This window comes from Saccopteryx bilineata, chromosome 2, assembly GCF_036850765.1.
Source record: "Saccopteryx bilineata isolate mSacBil1 chromosome 2, mSacBil1_pri_phased_curated, whole genome shotgun sequence".
Lineage (NCBI taxonomy): Eukaryota > Metazoa > Chordata > Mammalia > Chiroptera > Emballonuridae > Saccopteryx > Saccopteryx bilineata.
The window spans coordinates 362,788,948-362,805,105 of NC_089491.1; the positions used below are offsets into that span (position 1 = coordinate 362,788,948).

General features: G+C 39.2%; 1 protein-coding gene and 1 non-coding gene across 3 annotated transcripts in view; both read left to right on the forward strand.

The window, feature by feature from the left end:
• SSH2 (slingshot protein phosphatase 2) overlaps positions 1-16,158 on the forward strand; it is a 286,303-nt gene that overhangs the window by 211,188 nt on the left and 58,957 nt on the right. For both annotated transcript variants that reach the window (XM_066263132.1, XM_066263131.1), the window contains one exon: positions 7,932-7,996. In XM_066263132.1, coding sequence (XP_066119229.1) covers positions 7,932-7,996 — 65 coding nt within the window. The remainder of the gene's footprint in view (positions 1-7,931; positions 7,997-16,158) is intronic.
• On the forward strand, positions 14,826-14,901 carry TRNAI-GAU (transfer RNA isoleucine (anticodon GAU)). Its single transcript has one exon. It is a non-coding gene; the product is annotated as a tRNA-Ile (tRNA).

The following is a 16,158-nucleotide window of genomic DNA, read 5'->3' on the forward strand; positions in this document are numbered from 1 at the left end:
TGATGAAGCTATATCATGTCTATTTGATTTTATAACATAAGGAAATGTTCAGTTTCTCTGGGTATCTGTGGTACAGTTAATTCACATTGTGTAAATATCCACTTAGAGCAGCAGTTCTCAACCTGTGGGTCGCGACCCTGGCGGGGGTCGAACGACCAAAACACAGGGGTCGCCTAAAGGCATCAGAAATACATATTTATTATACAATACATTTTTAAATAAAATATGTATTTCCGATGGCTTTAGGCGTTCCGATGGCTTTAGGCGACCCCTGTGTTTTGGTCGTTTGACCCCCGCTGGGATCACGACCCACAGGTTGAGAACCGCTGACTTAGAGACTGTTTGCCTTGGGCATCTTCCCCTATCACTTCTGAGTGTCTGCAAGGTGTACAAAAAAATCTGTAAATGGCAGTATAAGCGTTAGAAATGACTGTTTTTGCACCTCTTGTAGAAAAGTATTATATTTAGAGATTGCATTTACTGTTTCGTTTTGTTTTAGGTATGACTCACAGAATAACCCTAATATGAGTAATTCTCTCTGAGATTGATTAATAACCATGACTGTAAATAAGGGGTACAATTTTGGACTCTGGCTCCAAACTGAGTCACAGGCCAGTAGCATTATGTATTTCTGATTTCGCCTTGGTATTTAGACAAATCATACTATTGTTTCAATATGTTGAAGCCCATTTAATGATACGTCATGGTCCTTGAGATCTTCATTTAAATGTTAAATCTGGGATCACAATGAAACAAAAAATAATCTGCCTTTTCACTTCTTTCTGTACTTAAAAACATTATTTAATCAGTAAGAATTAAATAATGTACAAACCGGGGGGAAGGCGTTGCAGGGAGGAGGGCAAGGGCGATGTGGTGGGGAACAAGGGGGTGGGGGGAGGTATTCGGGGGGACACTAGAATCTATGTATAACCAATAAATTAAAGTTTAAAAAAAAGAACTGTATTTAACCACATATCATGCTGTTCTAAATACAGCAGGCAAACACTCCTTAAGAAAAATATTTAGTACACTAAATAGGTACCCTAGTAATTTTTAGGGATGGTACTCATTGATATGCATTAAACCTTTTTTATTGCTATTACATTAATAACATATACATATAAAAATTAGATAATGCTAATGCTGTTGCTGCTGTCTTTTCTGTAATCTCTTTCATGCTGAATTTACTATGACCATTTAGAAGCAATGCAGTTAACTACAGATAGCATTTCAGAACAAAATAGATGACTCAAACCATTTATGGCTTAAAAAATAGCTAACACCATGCTATGCTATAAGCAGCTTTTATGCATATTGACAAATGAAGAGTAAGCTTTGGCCTGCTAAGGGAAACTGTGGAAACTTTTGTAACTTTTGGTGAAATGGAAAATTATTTATAAACTTTCAAAGTATATGAGGAAGTTGCTGTGTGACATGGTGCTGGCACTTACACTATCTGCCCTCATCTTGTTTTGAACACTCATGTAAATGTCATTGGATTGTTTGAAAGAAGATTTAAAGATTTAGTTTCAAAGGTATTGTTTTGTTCTTGTCTTGCATTAGGAGAAAATATTGAAAGCAGGATGTGTTGTACCATTCACCTTGAAAAAAACATAAGTAAATGGTTTTATAGAATCTCTGAATAGCTTGCTAAACAACTCAAGCAAGAAACATGATAAGAAGAGTTATATCACATTATTGAATACCATTTCTTAATTGCTAAAGTGTACTTCTTAATTATGTTTGTACTAAAAAGACTGGAAATTTAACTCAGAGAACTTTTATAGAAACAAGAAGTCAAAGTTCACCTAGAAATGAATATAAGACTCTGATTTTTAGCAACTTGCTAATATTCTGCATCCTATACCAATATGAGGGTTTCCCCACACACACATCCAAACAATTCTCAGACACCAGCTGATGTCTGCAAACTCAAGTGAATTCTGATGCTGTCTACCTGGAGATAGTGTCAGATCCCACAGGTTAAAGGCTCAGTTGCCCAAGACTCCCACTCCCCACTTCATATGTCAATCATAAGTCCAGAATGTCCATGTATTGGAGTTTCCAATGACCCCCTTCTTGGGTTCAATTAATTTGCTAGAGCAGCTTGCATAACTCAGAGAAACTTATAAAACAGTGTATGACTCAAGAATAGCCAGATGGAAGAGGTGTATATGGGGAAGGGTATGTGGGAAGGAGTACAAGGCTTCTAAGCTCTCTCCAGATGTGCCAGTCACCCCGAATCTCCAAGGTTCACCCACCTGGAAGCTCTCTAAATCCAGTCCTTTGAGTTTTTATGGAGGCTTTATAACATAGGCATGGTTGATATAATTATTGGCTATTCATCACTAGTCAGCCTTTAGCCTGTCAAACCCCTCCCCACTTCCCTATCCCCTCCATCCTTAGGTGCTTTCCAAAAGTTAGGTCATGCCATGGCCAGGTCGCTCAGTTGGTTAGATTGTTGTGTGGATACACCAAGGTTGCGGGTTTGATCCCCAGTCGGGGCACATACAAGACTCAGCCAGTGATTGCATAGGCATAGAAAGATGGAGCAACATATTGATCTCTCTCTTTCTCTCTCCCCCTTTCTCTCCCCTCCTTTTTCTCCCCTCCCTCCCTTCCTCCTCTCAAATCAGTTTAAAAAATAAATAAATAAATAAATAAAGTGACCCCAAGTTTTTTGTTTGTTTAAGTTATGTCATTGCTCTCAACCTCAGAAATTCCAAGGGTTTTGGGAGCTCTGTGCCAGGAACAGGATGAAGACCAAATGTGTATTTCTTATAAATTACAATATCATACACTAATAGTGGTGTACACATTTATATTTCTGTATGTTGGATTTCTCTAAAGTCAGGTGCAAATGTGCTGATAGAGGTAAAAGACATCAGAGAAAGTATGTCTAGGGAAAGGGGTCTCTAGGTACTGGATATCTCTAATTCAGTGGTTGGCAAACTCAGTCAAACAGCCAAATATCAATACAATTGAAATTTCTTTTGAGAGCCAAATTTTTTAAACTTAAACTATATAGGTAGGTATGTTGTTATTAACTTAATTAGGGTACTCCTAAGCTGGGCTTTGTGCCCTCACGTGATATTTTGTGGAAGAGCCACACTCAATGGGCCAAAGAGCCGCATGTGGCTCACGAGCTGCGGTTTGCCAACCAGGGATCTAGGTTTAGGATGACAATCAGTCTATGCCTGTCTTCCTTCTAACAGCAAGCGTGGTTTGTATCATTTGGGGGAGAAAATAAGTCAACCTGAGGACAGTAATAAAAGAAATCCTGATCCGTGCTATGCAAAAAGTGGTTGCTTATTGTTATAAATGTGCCACTTTGATAGGATACCTCCAGGAGAAAAATAAATAGAAATTACTAGGAAGAGAACAAAGAAGACTGCAAACCTTGAGTGTGTAGGTCAGAAGTGAAAGCCAGAAATACTGGATCCCATTTAGCCAATAGTTGTGTTTAACTCCAGTCCAGATAATCTCAGCTATTTTAGTGGCTGTCCTACTTATTTGGACCTTCATTTAGTTACAAATGTGGCAGCTCAGAATTATAATTCATCTCATTGGACAGTATTATCCTCCTACCACAATTCTCCAGCGTGGAAAGTTTTTAAAAGAGTAACGGGAAAAAAAGCTCTTTTGAAAAATTAGCTTTGGATTACACTTTCTAAAACCTTCCTCTTCAGTGCCTACCACCAGAGGGGAGGGACACTTCCCCCAAACTTGAATGCACAGAGGAAGTAGACCCAGCTAAGCTTTGTATTTCTGTTTGGTGTGGATATTTATCACTTACAATAAAAAGAAGACAAATTGTTGGTTTAAATCCAGCTTGTCTGACTAAAATGTTAGGCAGATTGCTCTGGGGCATGTAGTAGTAAGTGGTCCGTAGCTTTCAAAGCTCCTAACCCTGGCTGACCTTTCTCTTTGATCAGACTTCCACACTTGACTGTCACCCAGGTTTCTACTTGACCTTGTTCACTTAGCTTTCCACATACTAAAAAGAAAAGCAGATTTAACACAAACTAATGGATGAGCTCACAGTGACTTGGAAGATGGCAAAATTGAGAGTAGATCAAGGGCTTATTTTATATATATATATATATATATATATATATATATATATATATATATATTTTTTTTTTTTTTTTTTTTTTTTTTTTTTTTAAGAGAGAGACTATAGACAGGAAGGGAGAGGGAGAGAGATGAGAAACATCAACTTGAAGTTGTGTCACTTTAGTTGTTCATTGATTGCTTCTTTTTTTTGGGGGGGGGGCTCTTCCGGGATATGAATGATTGCTTCTCATATCTGCCTTGACCCGAGGGCTCCAACCAAGCCAGTGACCCCTTTCTCAAACTTGGGCTTCAGGCCATTGACATTTGGGCTCAAGCTAATGACAGTGGGATTATGTCGCATGCAAGCCCGCAGCCCCACGCTCAAGCTAGTGAACCTGTTCTCAAGCCGGATGGGCTCACATTCCAGCTGGCGACCTCAGGTTTTGAACCTGGGACCTCAGTGTCTCAGATCAGCTCTCTATCAACTGTGCCACCACTGGTCAGGCTAATTTTATTTTCTTAGGCATGTTTCTTGGACTAGTTAGAATTTCTTATCTGGGCTTCATTTAAAATATCAACACTTTTTTTTTAAGTGACAGGGAAACAGAGACTCCCGCATGTGCTCCTACAGGGATCCACCCAGCAAGCCCAGTAGGGGGCAATGCTCTGCCCTTCTGGGGTGTTGCTCCGTTGCAACCAGAGCCATTTCAGCACCTGAGGTGGAGGCCATGAATCCATCCTCAGCACCCAGGGCCAAATTGCTCAAACAATTGGGAGCCATAGCTGTAAGAGAAGAGGGGTGAAGAGAGAGAGAGAGAAGGTGGGAGGGGTGGAGAAGCAGATGGTTGCTTCTCCTGTGTGCCCCAACCAGGAATTGAACCTGGGACTTACACATGCTGGGTAGATGCTCTACCACTGAGCCAACCAACCATGGCCATCAAAACTTTTTTTGAAATCAGAAGTGCTATTATGAGTGCATGTCTGCTAACATTTTAAAGGGAAATAGCAAAAAGTCTTTAAAAGAAAATTGAAATCTGAAACAGCTACTACCATTGAAATATATAGAAAATCTAAGGGAGGGATCTTATAGTATATATTGCCTCTCAGTCTCTGTGGAGAAGTTTCCCAGTAGAAAGTATTCACTTTTTTTTTTCTGAAGTGAGAAGCAGGGGTGCAGAGAGACTGACTCTCACATGTGCCTGACTGGGGTCCACCTGGCAACCCCACTAGGGAGCATAGCTCTGCCCACCTGGGGCATTGATCCATTGTGGCCGGAGCCATTCTAGCACCTGAGGCAGAAGCCATGGAGCCATCCTCAGCACCCAGGCCAACTTTGCTCGAATGGAGCCTTGGCTGCAGGAGGGGAAGAGAGAGAGAAAAAGTAAAGAGAGAAGGGTGGAGAAGCAGATGGGCACCTCTCCTGTGTGCCCTGGCCTGGAATCGAACCTGGGACTTTCATACACCAGGCCAACAATCTACCACTGAGCCAACCGTGGCATTACTTTTCACAACTAACAAACCTGAGCTTCCACATACTAGATCTAATGAGAAGCCTTACCAGAGGGGAACGCTCGCTGACTCCTGTCTGACCTTCACAGAATGCAGCTGGATCTTTGGGCCAGTAGTGCTTGGAATGGGGACTTAGAGCTACCATTTTCCCAGAAATAGTTCCCCAGAAGTTCTCCATCCTGATTCTTTGTAATGATAGAAGAAAAGGAAACTTAGTTTTTATAACCCTCAGCTGCTAACTCAGTTGTAATTTACAATTCTTGTCACTCTTTACTATTTATACCAAATACTTTGTCTCCTCACACTGGTTTTTTTTAACAGCTTTTTTGAGATATAATTCACCCAGTGTACCCATTTTCTAAATTATTCATTCAGTCATCTATTTAGTATAGTTGCAGAATTTAGTATATTCACAGTAAAATATGTAACCATCATCACAATCTAATTTTAGAACATTTTTATCACCCCCAAAAGAAACACAGTATCTATTAATGCCACCATTCCTTATGTCCCCTACTCCTTCTCCCAGCCCTAAACAACCAGTAATCTTTCTGTCTCTGTAGATTTGCCTATTCTGGATTTTGTATATGAATGGAACCATATAAACAATCTTTTGAGACAGGCTTTTTTCCCTTAACATGTTTTATAGGGCCATACATGTTATAGTATATATCAGTACTACATTCCTTTTTATGACCAAATAATATTCCAGTGTGTGAAAATACATACCACATTTTATTTATTTATTTATTCATCAATTGATAGAAATTTGAGTTCTTATTTTTTGGGTAGTATAAATATGAACATTTGTGTACAAGTTTTTGTGCTCAACTATGTTTTCATTTCTCTTGGTTTTATAGCTATGAGCTCACACTGGTTCTTGCATGAGACATTGTGTGTCTGGGTTTGAAATACAGTAGAATAGATACAGCCAAATGCAATAACTTTCCTAATTTTGTAAGTTGAAAGATCCTGCAATAATGGAAATGGTCAGAAGCTAGCAGTAAAATTGGGGGGAGGGGAATTATTTTTTTAAGAGAAGAAAAGGGAAAAAAAAAAAGGAAAGGCTTTCAGACTTGCTGACCTTTTAGACAAACACACCTGTTTGCAAACCTACTTTTTTCTTCCTGTTTTTTTCCACTCTTGCACGTTTTGTATTTTATCTCATAACTAACAGCTATGAAGTTACCTGGAAGAAAATTACGTGTGTAGATTCCAAGACCAATGTGTGAGACTAGGTTACACTGGCATTGGTGATTAAGTGGCTGTGGCAGTCACTTTAGACTTACAGAAGGGCCGGACCTGGATGGGCAGGAATGAAAGTTTTTTTTCTCTCTGATTGCCTTTGTTTACGATAGCACTATATTGAATTATCTTATACTAGCTAAAGCCTCAGGTTTCCTAGTGCAGAATAGAGAATATGAGGAAATCAATAGTAGTTTAATACAAAGAAATGATATCTTTGTTTTGTAGAATATACGAAAAAAAATGAGGCCTGACCGGTGGTGGTGCAGTGGATAGAGTGTCGACCTGGGATGCTGAGGACCCAGGCTTGAAATCTCAAGGTCGCTGGCTTCAGCTCAGGCTCATATAGCTGAGCGTGGGATTATTGACATGATCCCATGGTCGCTGGTTTGAGCAAGGGGTCACTTGCTTGGCTGGGGCCCCTGGTCAGGGCATGTATGAGAAGCAGTCAGTGAACAACTAAAGTGCTGCAACCATGAATTGATGCTTCTCTCCCTCTCCCTTATTGTCTGTCTGTCTGTCAAGGACAAGTGAGGATTTAAATAGTGGTTGGCCATTTTAAAACACCTAATATATTCTGTAGAATATATATATATATCCTTAGGATCTGCTCTATTTAATACTTTCATTTTAATATCTGCCACTAATTTGAAAATCATTTTAAACTGTTGACATTGTTCTAGGGGGAATCTAAAAACTTCTTAGATTTAGTGCAGCTGAAGATTACAGGTGCAGAAATAAGAATGGCAGGACTCGTTCACCGGTGCCTGCTCTGGCCTGAAAGCACAGCCGTGCTGCCTCTGCACAGATCTCCCTGCCACTCTCCTCAGCATCCTCCTCATACAGCACTGAGATTGGCTTCAAGAGTCCCTTCCATAGGACAAGCACAAAGCAAATGTTACCGCAATGTAGACTAAAAGTGAATGTATAGAATCTGTCTATTTTGTCTTTCCATTTAAAAAGAAGTCAATAATCACACTGAAACAATTTCTGTGTCTGATTAGAGTCCTTCGGTGAACCAAAACTTACTTTTATACAAGTCAGTAAGGTAGAAAGAATTCTCTCTGTCGATATTACAATGAAGAATAATTATTTTTGTTTTGTTTTATAAATTTCACCAGGTGATCTCCAACAGCATCTCCAAGCAATGTTTATATTACTCCGCCCAGAAGACAACATCAGGCTGGTAAGTTAGTGGTATCCTTATAACTCTCTTCCTCAAAAGGCTAATACAACAAACTTTATGCTTTCATTTATGTCCCAACACAGTACTAGGAACTCTGGGGAATAGGAAAGAAGAATGAGATGTCCCTATGATAAGAGAGCGCCTTAGACTATGATTGAGAATATGAGCTAATATGAAGTGATGTGAAATAATTTGATAGTTCAAGACTGTTGGTGGGCACCAGTTTGTAAGTTATTGACCGTTACAGCAATTGAATTTCAGAAAAGAGGAAACTTAGAGACTTAACCTCATTGAGGAAGGTTTACGTTGACAGTAGAGCTTGATCTGGGCCTTGATTTAGATTGGCAGAAAGAAAGGAGACTGTCATTCTACATGAGGGCATTACTGAAGCAAAAGCAAACATAGGGAAGGGTCAAGGCTTTGTGTTTGTCTCAAAGTTGGGAGGCCTGGGCTTCAGTTTTTACTACTCATCTGATGTTGGACAAGTTACTTTGCCTGTCTGTGCCTGCTTTCTCATCTCTTTTCTGCCTCTCACAGTGTAGAGAATCAAATGGACTGAACATAAAGTGCTATTGAAATATGGGACTTATCATTACTATAGGGAAGGTAAGATACCAGAAAACTAGGCAGGCAGATAGGGACTTCGTGCTCCAAACTAGAGATTTCAAACTGGCAGTCCATAGGCCAGATATGTGTTTTGTTTGGACCACACAGTGTTTTTGTTTTTGTTTTTTAATCTCAGCCAGAATTTTAAAAGTTGGGTGATTTCACATAAAAATCCAGACTTGGGCTTTTCTTCAAAAATAAAAAATACTAGCATCCCTGGGACCTTGTTCTTATGCGCCAAACTTGGCTAGACTTGGTGGAGGGGAGAACACTGGTGTGGCCTGGGTTCTTAATTTACCATGATCCCCACATATCATATTGTCTCCTGGACACTAAAGCTAAGTGTCACCATTTGTACTCATTCCTTCAATGTTAGTTTCCTTATAGTAAAACATTTAATAAAAGTAGGAAAATGGCCCTGGCCAGTGGCTCAGTGGATAGAGCATCATTGCCTGGCCTATGGTGGCACAGTGGATAAAGTGTTGATCTGGATAGAGCGTCAGCCCAGTGTATAGACGTCCTGGATTCTATTTCCAGTCAGCACACACAGGAGAAGTGACCATCTCCTTCTGCCCCCTCTCCCATACCCCTTTCTCTCCCTCTTCCCCTCCTATAGCCAGTGGCTGGATTGATTCGAGTATGGCTCCGGGTGCTGAGGATAGCTCTGTTGGAGCCCATCAGTCTCAGGTGCTAAAAATAGCTCAGTTACTTGAGCATCTTCCCAAGATTGGGTTTCCGGGTAGATCCCAGTCAGGGTGCATGTGAGAGTCTGCCTCATTATCTCCCTCCTCTCACCTAAAAAAAAAAGTAGGAAAACAAAAATGAGATGGGTGTGTTTCTTTGTGGAAAGTGAACTGTTTTTCTGTATTCACATGGCCTACTTGACTCATTTATTTTCCCTATCTGAACCTCTAGATTAATACTTGGAGATAGTACCTCTACCTCTTCAGTAAGCATTAGGAAAGCATTACAGGTTTCTGAGCCAAGAAATTATTAGGTAGCCACAGTGTTTAAGAAAAATGGCTCAAAAGCTAATACAGAATAGAGGGAAAGAGGTGGCCATCTTAAACTGGGGAGGCCTGCTGGGTAGTTATTGCAATAATCCAGGTGTGTGGTGATGAACCCTTCTGTGTTAGACAGGTAACTTGTTAATTGGGTTTTCATAGACATGTTAAGTTCAAGTACTAGATCTCTGCTTTCTCTCTAGAAAGAGAAATAATGAGTAGAATACAATAATGACTAGAAAGTTGATCAGGCCTCTGAACTCTGGTAACTACTGATTCTTCATTCACTTAATTATTCTTTGTTTAAATTCTATCATTTCTTGTCTCTCAAATGCTGCCTTTATCACCTTGACATAACCACTAATTTTTGTTGAGAAGCTCACTTGGAAATTTAAAGGAATTAAAAGAAGAAATCCTGTAATAGTTACTTTTATATTCTAATCCTAACGTATTATTATTATTTTTTTTTTTTTTTTTTTTTTTTGGTATTTTTCTGAAGCTGGAAACGGGGAGAGACAGACTCCCGCATGCCCCGGACCGGGATCCACCCGGCACGCCCACCAGGGGGCGACGCTCTGCCGCGACCAGAGCCACTCTAGCGCCTGGGGCAGAGGCCAAGGAGCCATCCCCAGTGCCCGGGCCATCTTTGCTCCAATGGAGCCTTGGCTATGGGAGGGGAAGAGAGAGACAGAGAGGAAGGAGGGGGAGGGTGGAGAAGCAAATGGGCGCTTCTCCTATGTGCCCTGGCCGGGAGTCGAACCCGGTCCCCCGTACGCCAGGCTGATGCTCTACCGCTGAGCCAACCGGCCAGGGCCCTAACGTATTATTTATATAAATCTTGTCTATATTTCTTGACGTACTTCTAAAACACTTCTTTATAAGCGAACAAAGTAGGGTATAGTTCCTAGAGCATTAATATTCCCAAATAGTGATATTACAACTTTAAAGTATATCAGAACCACCTGTAGAGCTTTGTTACTGCCATTTGCTGGACTCCATCTGAAGTTTGACTTTGGAAGGGGGAGGCAGTGATAATTTGCATTTTTAACAAGTTTCCAAAATAATGCTGATACTACTCTACTGGTCCAGGAGTCACACTTGAGAACAACTCCCCTAAAGCCCCTAATGATTACTTGTTATACATAACATATGTACAATAGATATTTGTTGATAGTTTCCAAAAATTGTGTGGTTTAGTAGAGCTAAAGCTGATGTCTATCGCTCACTCATTTGATCTTTTTCTCACTGGTAACCTGTGGAGTTTGGATTGCACCTCCAAATGTTAAGTTTAACCACAGGTGACATGGGAGAGCATTACGGAAGCAATTAGGCAAGTAGAATTGGCAATTAAATTTTTTCTTGCCTACTAAAGTACACAGCTTTAGCTGCTCTACATTTATAAAGCGTAAATTCAGAAAATGTAACTGACCCTTCTAAATTAATTCAGAGTTCAAAGAACAAGCCATTTTACAGTTGTTTGAATTGTTACAAACACATAGTCATTATGTTTCAGATTACTGTGTGAGTCATCTTCAAGAAAATGAGTAAATACATTGTGTGCTTTGGACAAATTAGCACTTTTCCAACTGAAAGGAGCGTTTATAAACTCAAAGCAAAGCCTTTTGTTTTGAGTTAAATTTGGAATGCTAAAACTCTCATTCTGGGGCTCATGCATAAGGTTGATAGTTTGATAGTCAACTGAAAGTCCTGCCTTTAATTTTTTAATAACTCACTAACAAGAGTTACCAAATCCCACAATTTGCTTCAGCATTAAAAATAGGACTAAATCAATTTTTTCTCCAGAGAACCCTGCGTTCAAATGGTCTCAGACATTAACTTTAGTACTTAGGGAAACCGTAGCTGGTACAGTGAAGACAGTGGTTTTATAGTACTGGTGCACATTATCAAAGACCAATTGATTTAATAAAAAAAAATAGAGGAGGAAATTAAGAACTTTCCTGACATTTGAAGTAGCATCAACTAAGGTTCTTAACTAGATAGAGCTGAGGTGCTAATAAGGTCCAAGGAGGTGTTTTTGAGTACTTTGCAGGAGAGTTTAAGAAAATGATTTTTTGTGAATAAAACTTTTAAAATGGCTACACAGCATATGTCAGGTTTTTTTATTCAAGAATTTCATGAAGATAGATTTAAAAAATTAAATCCAGAGTCTCCCTCAAGCTTTATTTCTTTTGAAGACAGTGTTTAGTTAAGTGTCACACGAAGTCTCCTTTAATTTTTAGATATTGACTTTGCTTTGTTCTTTTGGCTAGAATTTAATATTTACATACTTTTGAAACCTTTCTCTGATGGATTGGGTGAGCTGCCTGTCTAGACATTGTAACTTTATAATATGGCTTCCCTGTGGATAAACATTGCATGCAGGGACATGATGTTAGACTCTAGTGGAAAAAAAAATTAAAGGCAAAGGTACAGTGTGAGCTTAGGGAGGAGTACCGTATTTTTCATTCCATAAGACACACCTAGGGTTTTAAGGAGGAAAATAAGAAAAAAAATATTCTGAACCAAATGGTGTGTTAAAATATTTAATAAAATATACCACAATAATATTTCAACAATGTAAACTCAACAGCAGTATTAACAACCATTAGTAGTGTTATTAACAAATGAGAAGAGACTTTAATGTTCAAATACTCTTCTAGTTTTCCGGGAACCCGAAGCAGCTAAAAAAAAATGAACATTCACTCCATAAGATGCACAGGCATTTTCCCCTCCACTTTTTTGGGGGGAAAAGTGCTTCTTATGGAGCGAAAAATACGATACTTCCTGATGTGAAATTGTGCTGAGGAATGAAGTTATTGGATCAGAGGGTATTTGTGAACTGCTTATAATCAAATGCATTTAAATTAGTTACTGAGGGAAGTTTAACATCACTCTTTGGTAGATAAATTTTGAAAATGGGTTGGGTTCTTACCTCAGAAATAAAGCAGGCAAGGGATAACTCCTTAAACCTACTTAGTCCTAGGATTGCTGGATCCAGTTCACCGGAAACTTGTACTCAGATTTCAGATTTAGGCAGTAAATGGTCTTTCTTGGGACATTTTTCTCAGTTACTATTGCAGCCACGTCTTAAAATCTAAAATATTGTTTTGTGTGGACAATTAGAATAAACTGCAATTAGTATCCTTTTCGATGAGAACTTCAGTTAATTGAATGCATTGGAGTCATTGTCTTACTCCAGTCATTTATACCATGTAAGTTCTGGGGACTAGAAACATTGGAATTGCTATCAATTCTAATATTAGGGTATTATGTACAAACTACCCCTTTAAATTCCATTTCTCTAATTGGTTTGATGAATTAAATTAGATTATTAGATTTCGTTACTCTTCTCCCCAAAAGGGGAATGTGGAGTGAACTTCAAACCAGGGTGGGTATTCAGAATTTCTTTATGCTATGGCTCATAAAATTTTGTTTAATTCTTTAACCTAGAATCCTGAAGCTTAAAAGAATTTTGGAGCCTGAGGTCAGTCCCCTGATATTGCAGAATTTTTTCTATAAAAAAAAGTGTCATCTCATTTTTCTAATTAGGATGTAGGAGTTGAATTAACGGTGTGGCTCCTGACTGCCTGATTAAATAAAGCTCCACATCCTGTTAGTAAGACTTTAGTAATTATTATAGGTACCATCTAGAGATTCAAGTAAAATCCCAAGACCTCAGTGCTTTTCTTCCATCTAATAAGCTTAAAATTCACTGAATATAAGATGTGCAGTTAGTTACTCAAGCCTAAGTCAGCATGAGATGTCTGGGGCCTTTCCCATTCGGTTTGGGATATTCTGTTGAGATTAGATTATTCAGGGGAGGGCCAAACGTTTGAAATGCTTTTGGTATTATAAACAGACCAGTAAATTGATTAAATGCATACACCACACTTTTTAAAAGGAGACAAGCGGTGTTTGCTCTGAATATTACAAAGAAACTCTTGGCTGGCCACCTGCTAACTTGGCCTGATAACTTGCGTGATAGTTTATACTTATGGAGGTTATTTTCTTTCCTTTTATCAGTTTCAGCTTAGCCAATCAGTTGCCGCTAGTTGGTGTAGAAGCTGTGGATAAATTATCAGGAGTACAGTTCAGTTGTTCCCATGCCATTTATATTTGAGCCTTGCCAGAGACTCTCAGAGCCTTGACAGAGGATAAAAGAGACTCTAACATATTCAGGAAACTGAACAGTTGGCTCAAAGCTTGCCAAGGCAAGCCCAAGTTTAGATATGTAATAGTATCTGAGATCTTATTTATAAGAAACTCTATCTAGTTTACCTGCACTGGGTTTCTGGTTAGTTTAATATTTTGCGGAGCACTTCTAGAACAGAGGGTCAGTGCTGCCTTTCAGTCTTCCTCATGTACATATGCGCCTATCCATTGTTCTGTGTGTGCAGTACTTATTCACTTGGTCCCAGCCCACTAGGACTAGACCTTCATCAACTGAAATATTATTTCCTCTTAGCTTCTCACAAGTGAATTTGGATTGAAATGCTCTATTACTTAATGGAACATAAAGCCAGCAGCACAGCTCTCTATCTTGTATACTTGGAATCAGAATGATGAGCATTACCTTCTTCTTGAATCACCTCTTAATAGAAACAAGCTTTGATGTAGCCATTTCTGCTGTTCGTGTTTCCCTGGCTTTTCGTAGGAGTATCAGAATAGAGACAAAAAGAGAGCCATGGAAATCTCACCTCTGCCTTAAGGCATGAGCCATTTGAGCTATGTAGCTATGTCTCTTTTTCACTCTGCTTGGCCACTTTTAGAATTGTGATGGAGTTAGGGGAAGGAGGTCCCAAGAAGAGCAGCCCTGAAAGAATTCCAAATAGAAATTTTTGTCAATTTTCTGACAAATATCTTGAGCCACTTACTTGGTTTAGAACACTGTTTCCCTTCTGAGACAAGGAATGAGGAGGGGGGTGTTTTATACAGAAGAGATTGCCCCTAGTATACATTTTCCTGGCTTTTTGTTAATAGATAAAAAGAAGAATGGGTTAAACTGTACACCCAATGAGGTCAGGGACCATATCTCTTTCTCTTCCACCCTTGAATCCTTAGCACTTCTGCTCTGATTGTATACGCAATAGAGTATAGTAATATTTGAATGAATATTGAGTGGAAGCCATTTTACTTTATTTTTAAGGTTTATAAAGTAACTTTTTGAGTTTCTCATTAAGAAAATTCCCAAACATATAAAGTATAAAATATATATCCAGGCCCTGGCCGGCTGGCTCAGTGGTAGAGCATCAGCCTGATGTGCAGGAGTCCCGGGTTCGATTCCCGGCCAGGGCACACAGGAGAAGCGCCCATCTGCTTCTCCACCCATCCCCCTCTCCTTCCTCTCTGTCTCTCTCTTCCCCTCCAGCATCCCAGGCTCCATTGAAGCAAAGTTGGCCCGGGCACTGAGGATGGCTCCATGGCCTCTGCTTTAGGCGCTAGAATGGCTCTGGTTGGAACAGAGCAACGCCCCAGATGGGCAGAGCATTGCCCCCTGGTGGGCATGCTGGGTGGATCCCAGTCGGGCGCATGCGGGAGTCTGACTGCCTCCCCGTTTCCAACTTCAGAAAAATACAACAACAAAAAAATTATATATATATATCCTCATGAACCCATTACCCAGCTTTAATATGCCATCATCATTTTGCCAGATTTCTTTCATCTATACCCCCTTTATTTTCTTTATTGGAAAAAATTTGTAACTGCTTTATTGAGATATAATTGACATACAAAAAGTTAATATGTACAACTTGATAAGTTTGGAGATAAGTAAATACCCATCTATGCCATGAACATATATCCCTCACCTCCAAAAGTTCATTCCAACCTGTCCTGTCTGATAGTGGTGGTGGTGGTGGTGATAATAATGATTAGAACACTTAACAGAAGATCTATCAACTAAGGAAAAATTTTTAAATAGATTATTTTTAAAGCAGTTTTAGGTTCACAGAAGAATTAAGCAGAAGGTACAGCAGATCCTCAAATAACATAATTTTATTCAACTTTGTTTTATTATGATGAGATGTGATAAGAATGTAACTCTTGTTTTTATCAGTTAGCCTATGGTAAAATTGTTTTTGTTATGTCGTTTCGCTTAAAATCGCAGAACCTAATCAATAATGTTAAGTGAGAACTTCCTGTACGGAGATTACCCATACACCTCCCCACTCATGCATAACCTCCCCCATTATCTTCCTCCCCCTCCAGAGTTGTACATTCGTTATAATTGATAGACCTATATTGACACATCTTTATTAACTCAGAGTTTGTAGTGTACATTAGGGTTTACTCTTGGTGTTGTACATCCTATATGTTTTAATAATGAATAGTTTCATTGCCCTAAAAATCCTCTAACCCCTGGAAACTATGATTATTTTACTGACTCTAGAGTTTTGCCTTTTCCAAATTGTCACAATTGGAATCATACATTATCTACCTTCTTCAGATTGGCTTCTTTCAGTTAGTATGCATTTAAGATTCCTCCATGTCTTTTCTTGACTTGATAGCTTATGTCTTTTTAGTGCTGAATAATATTCTGTTATTTGGATGTAC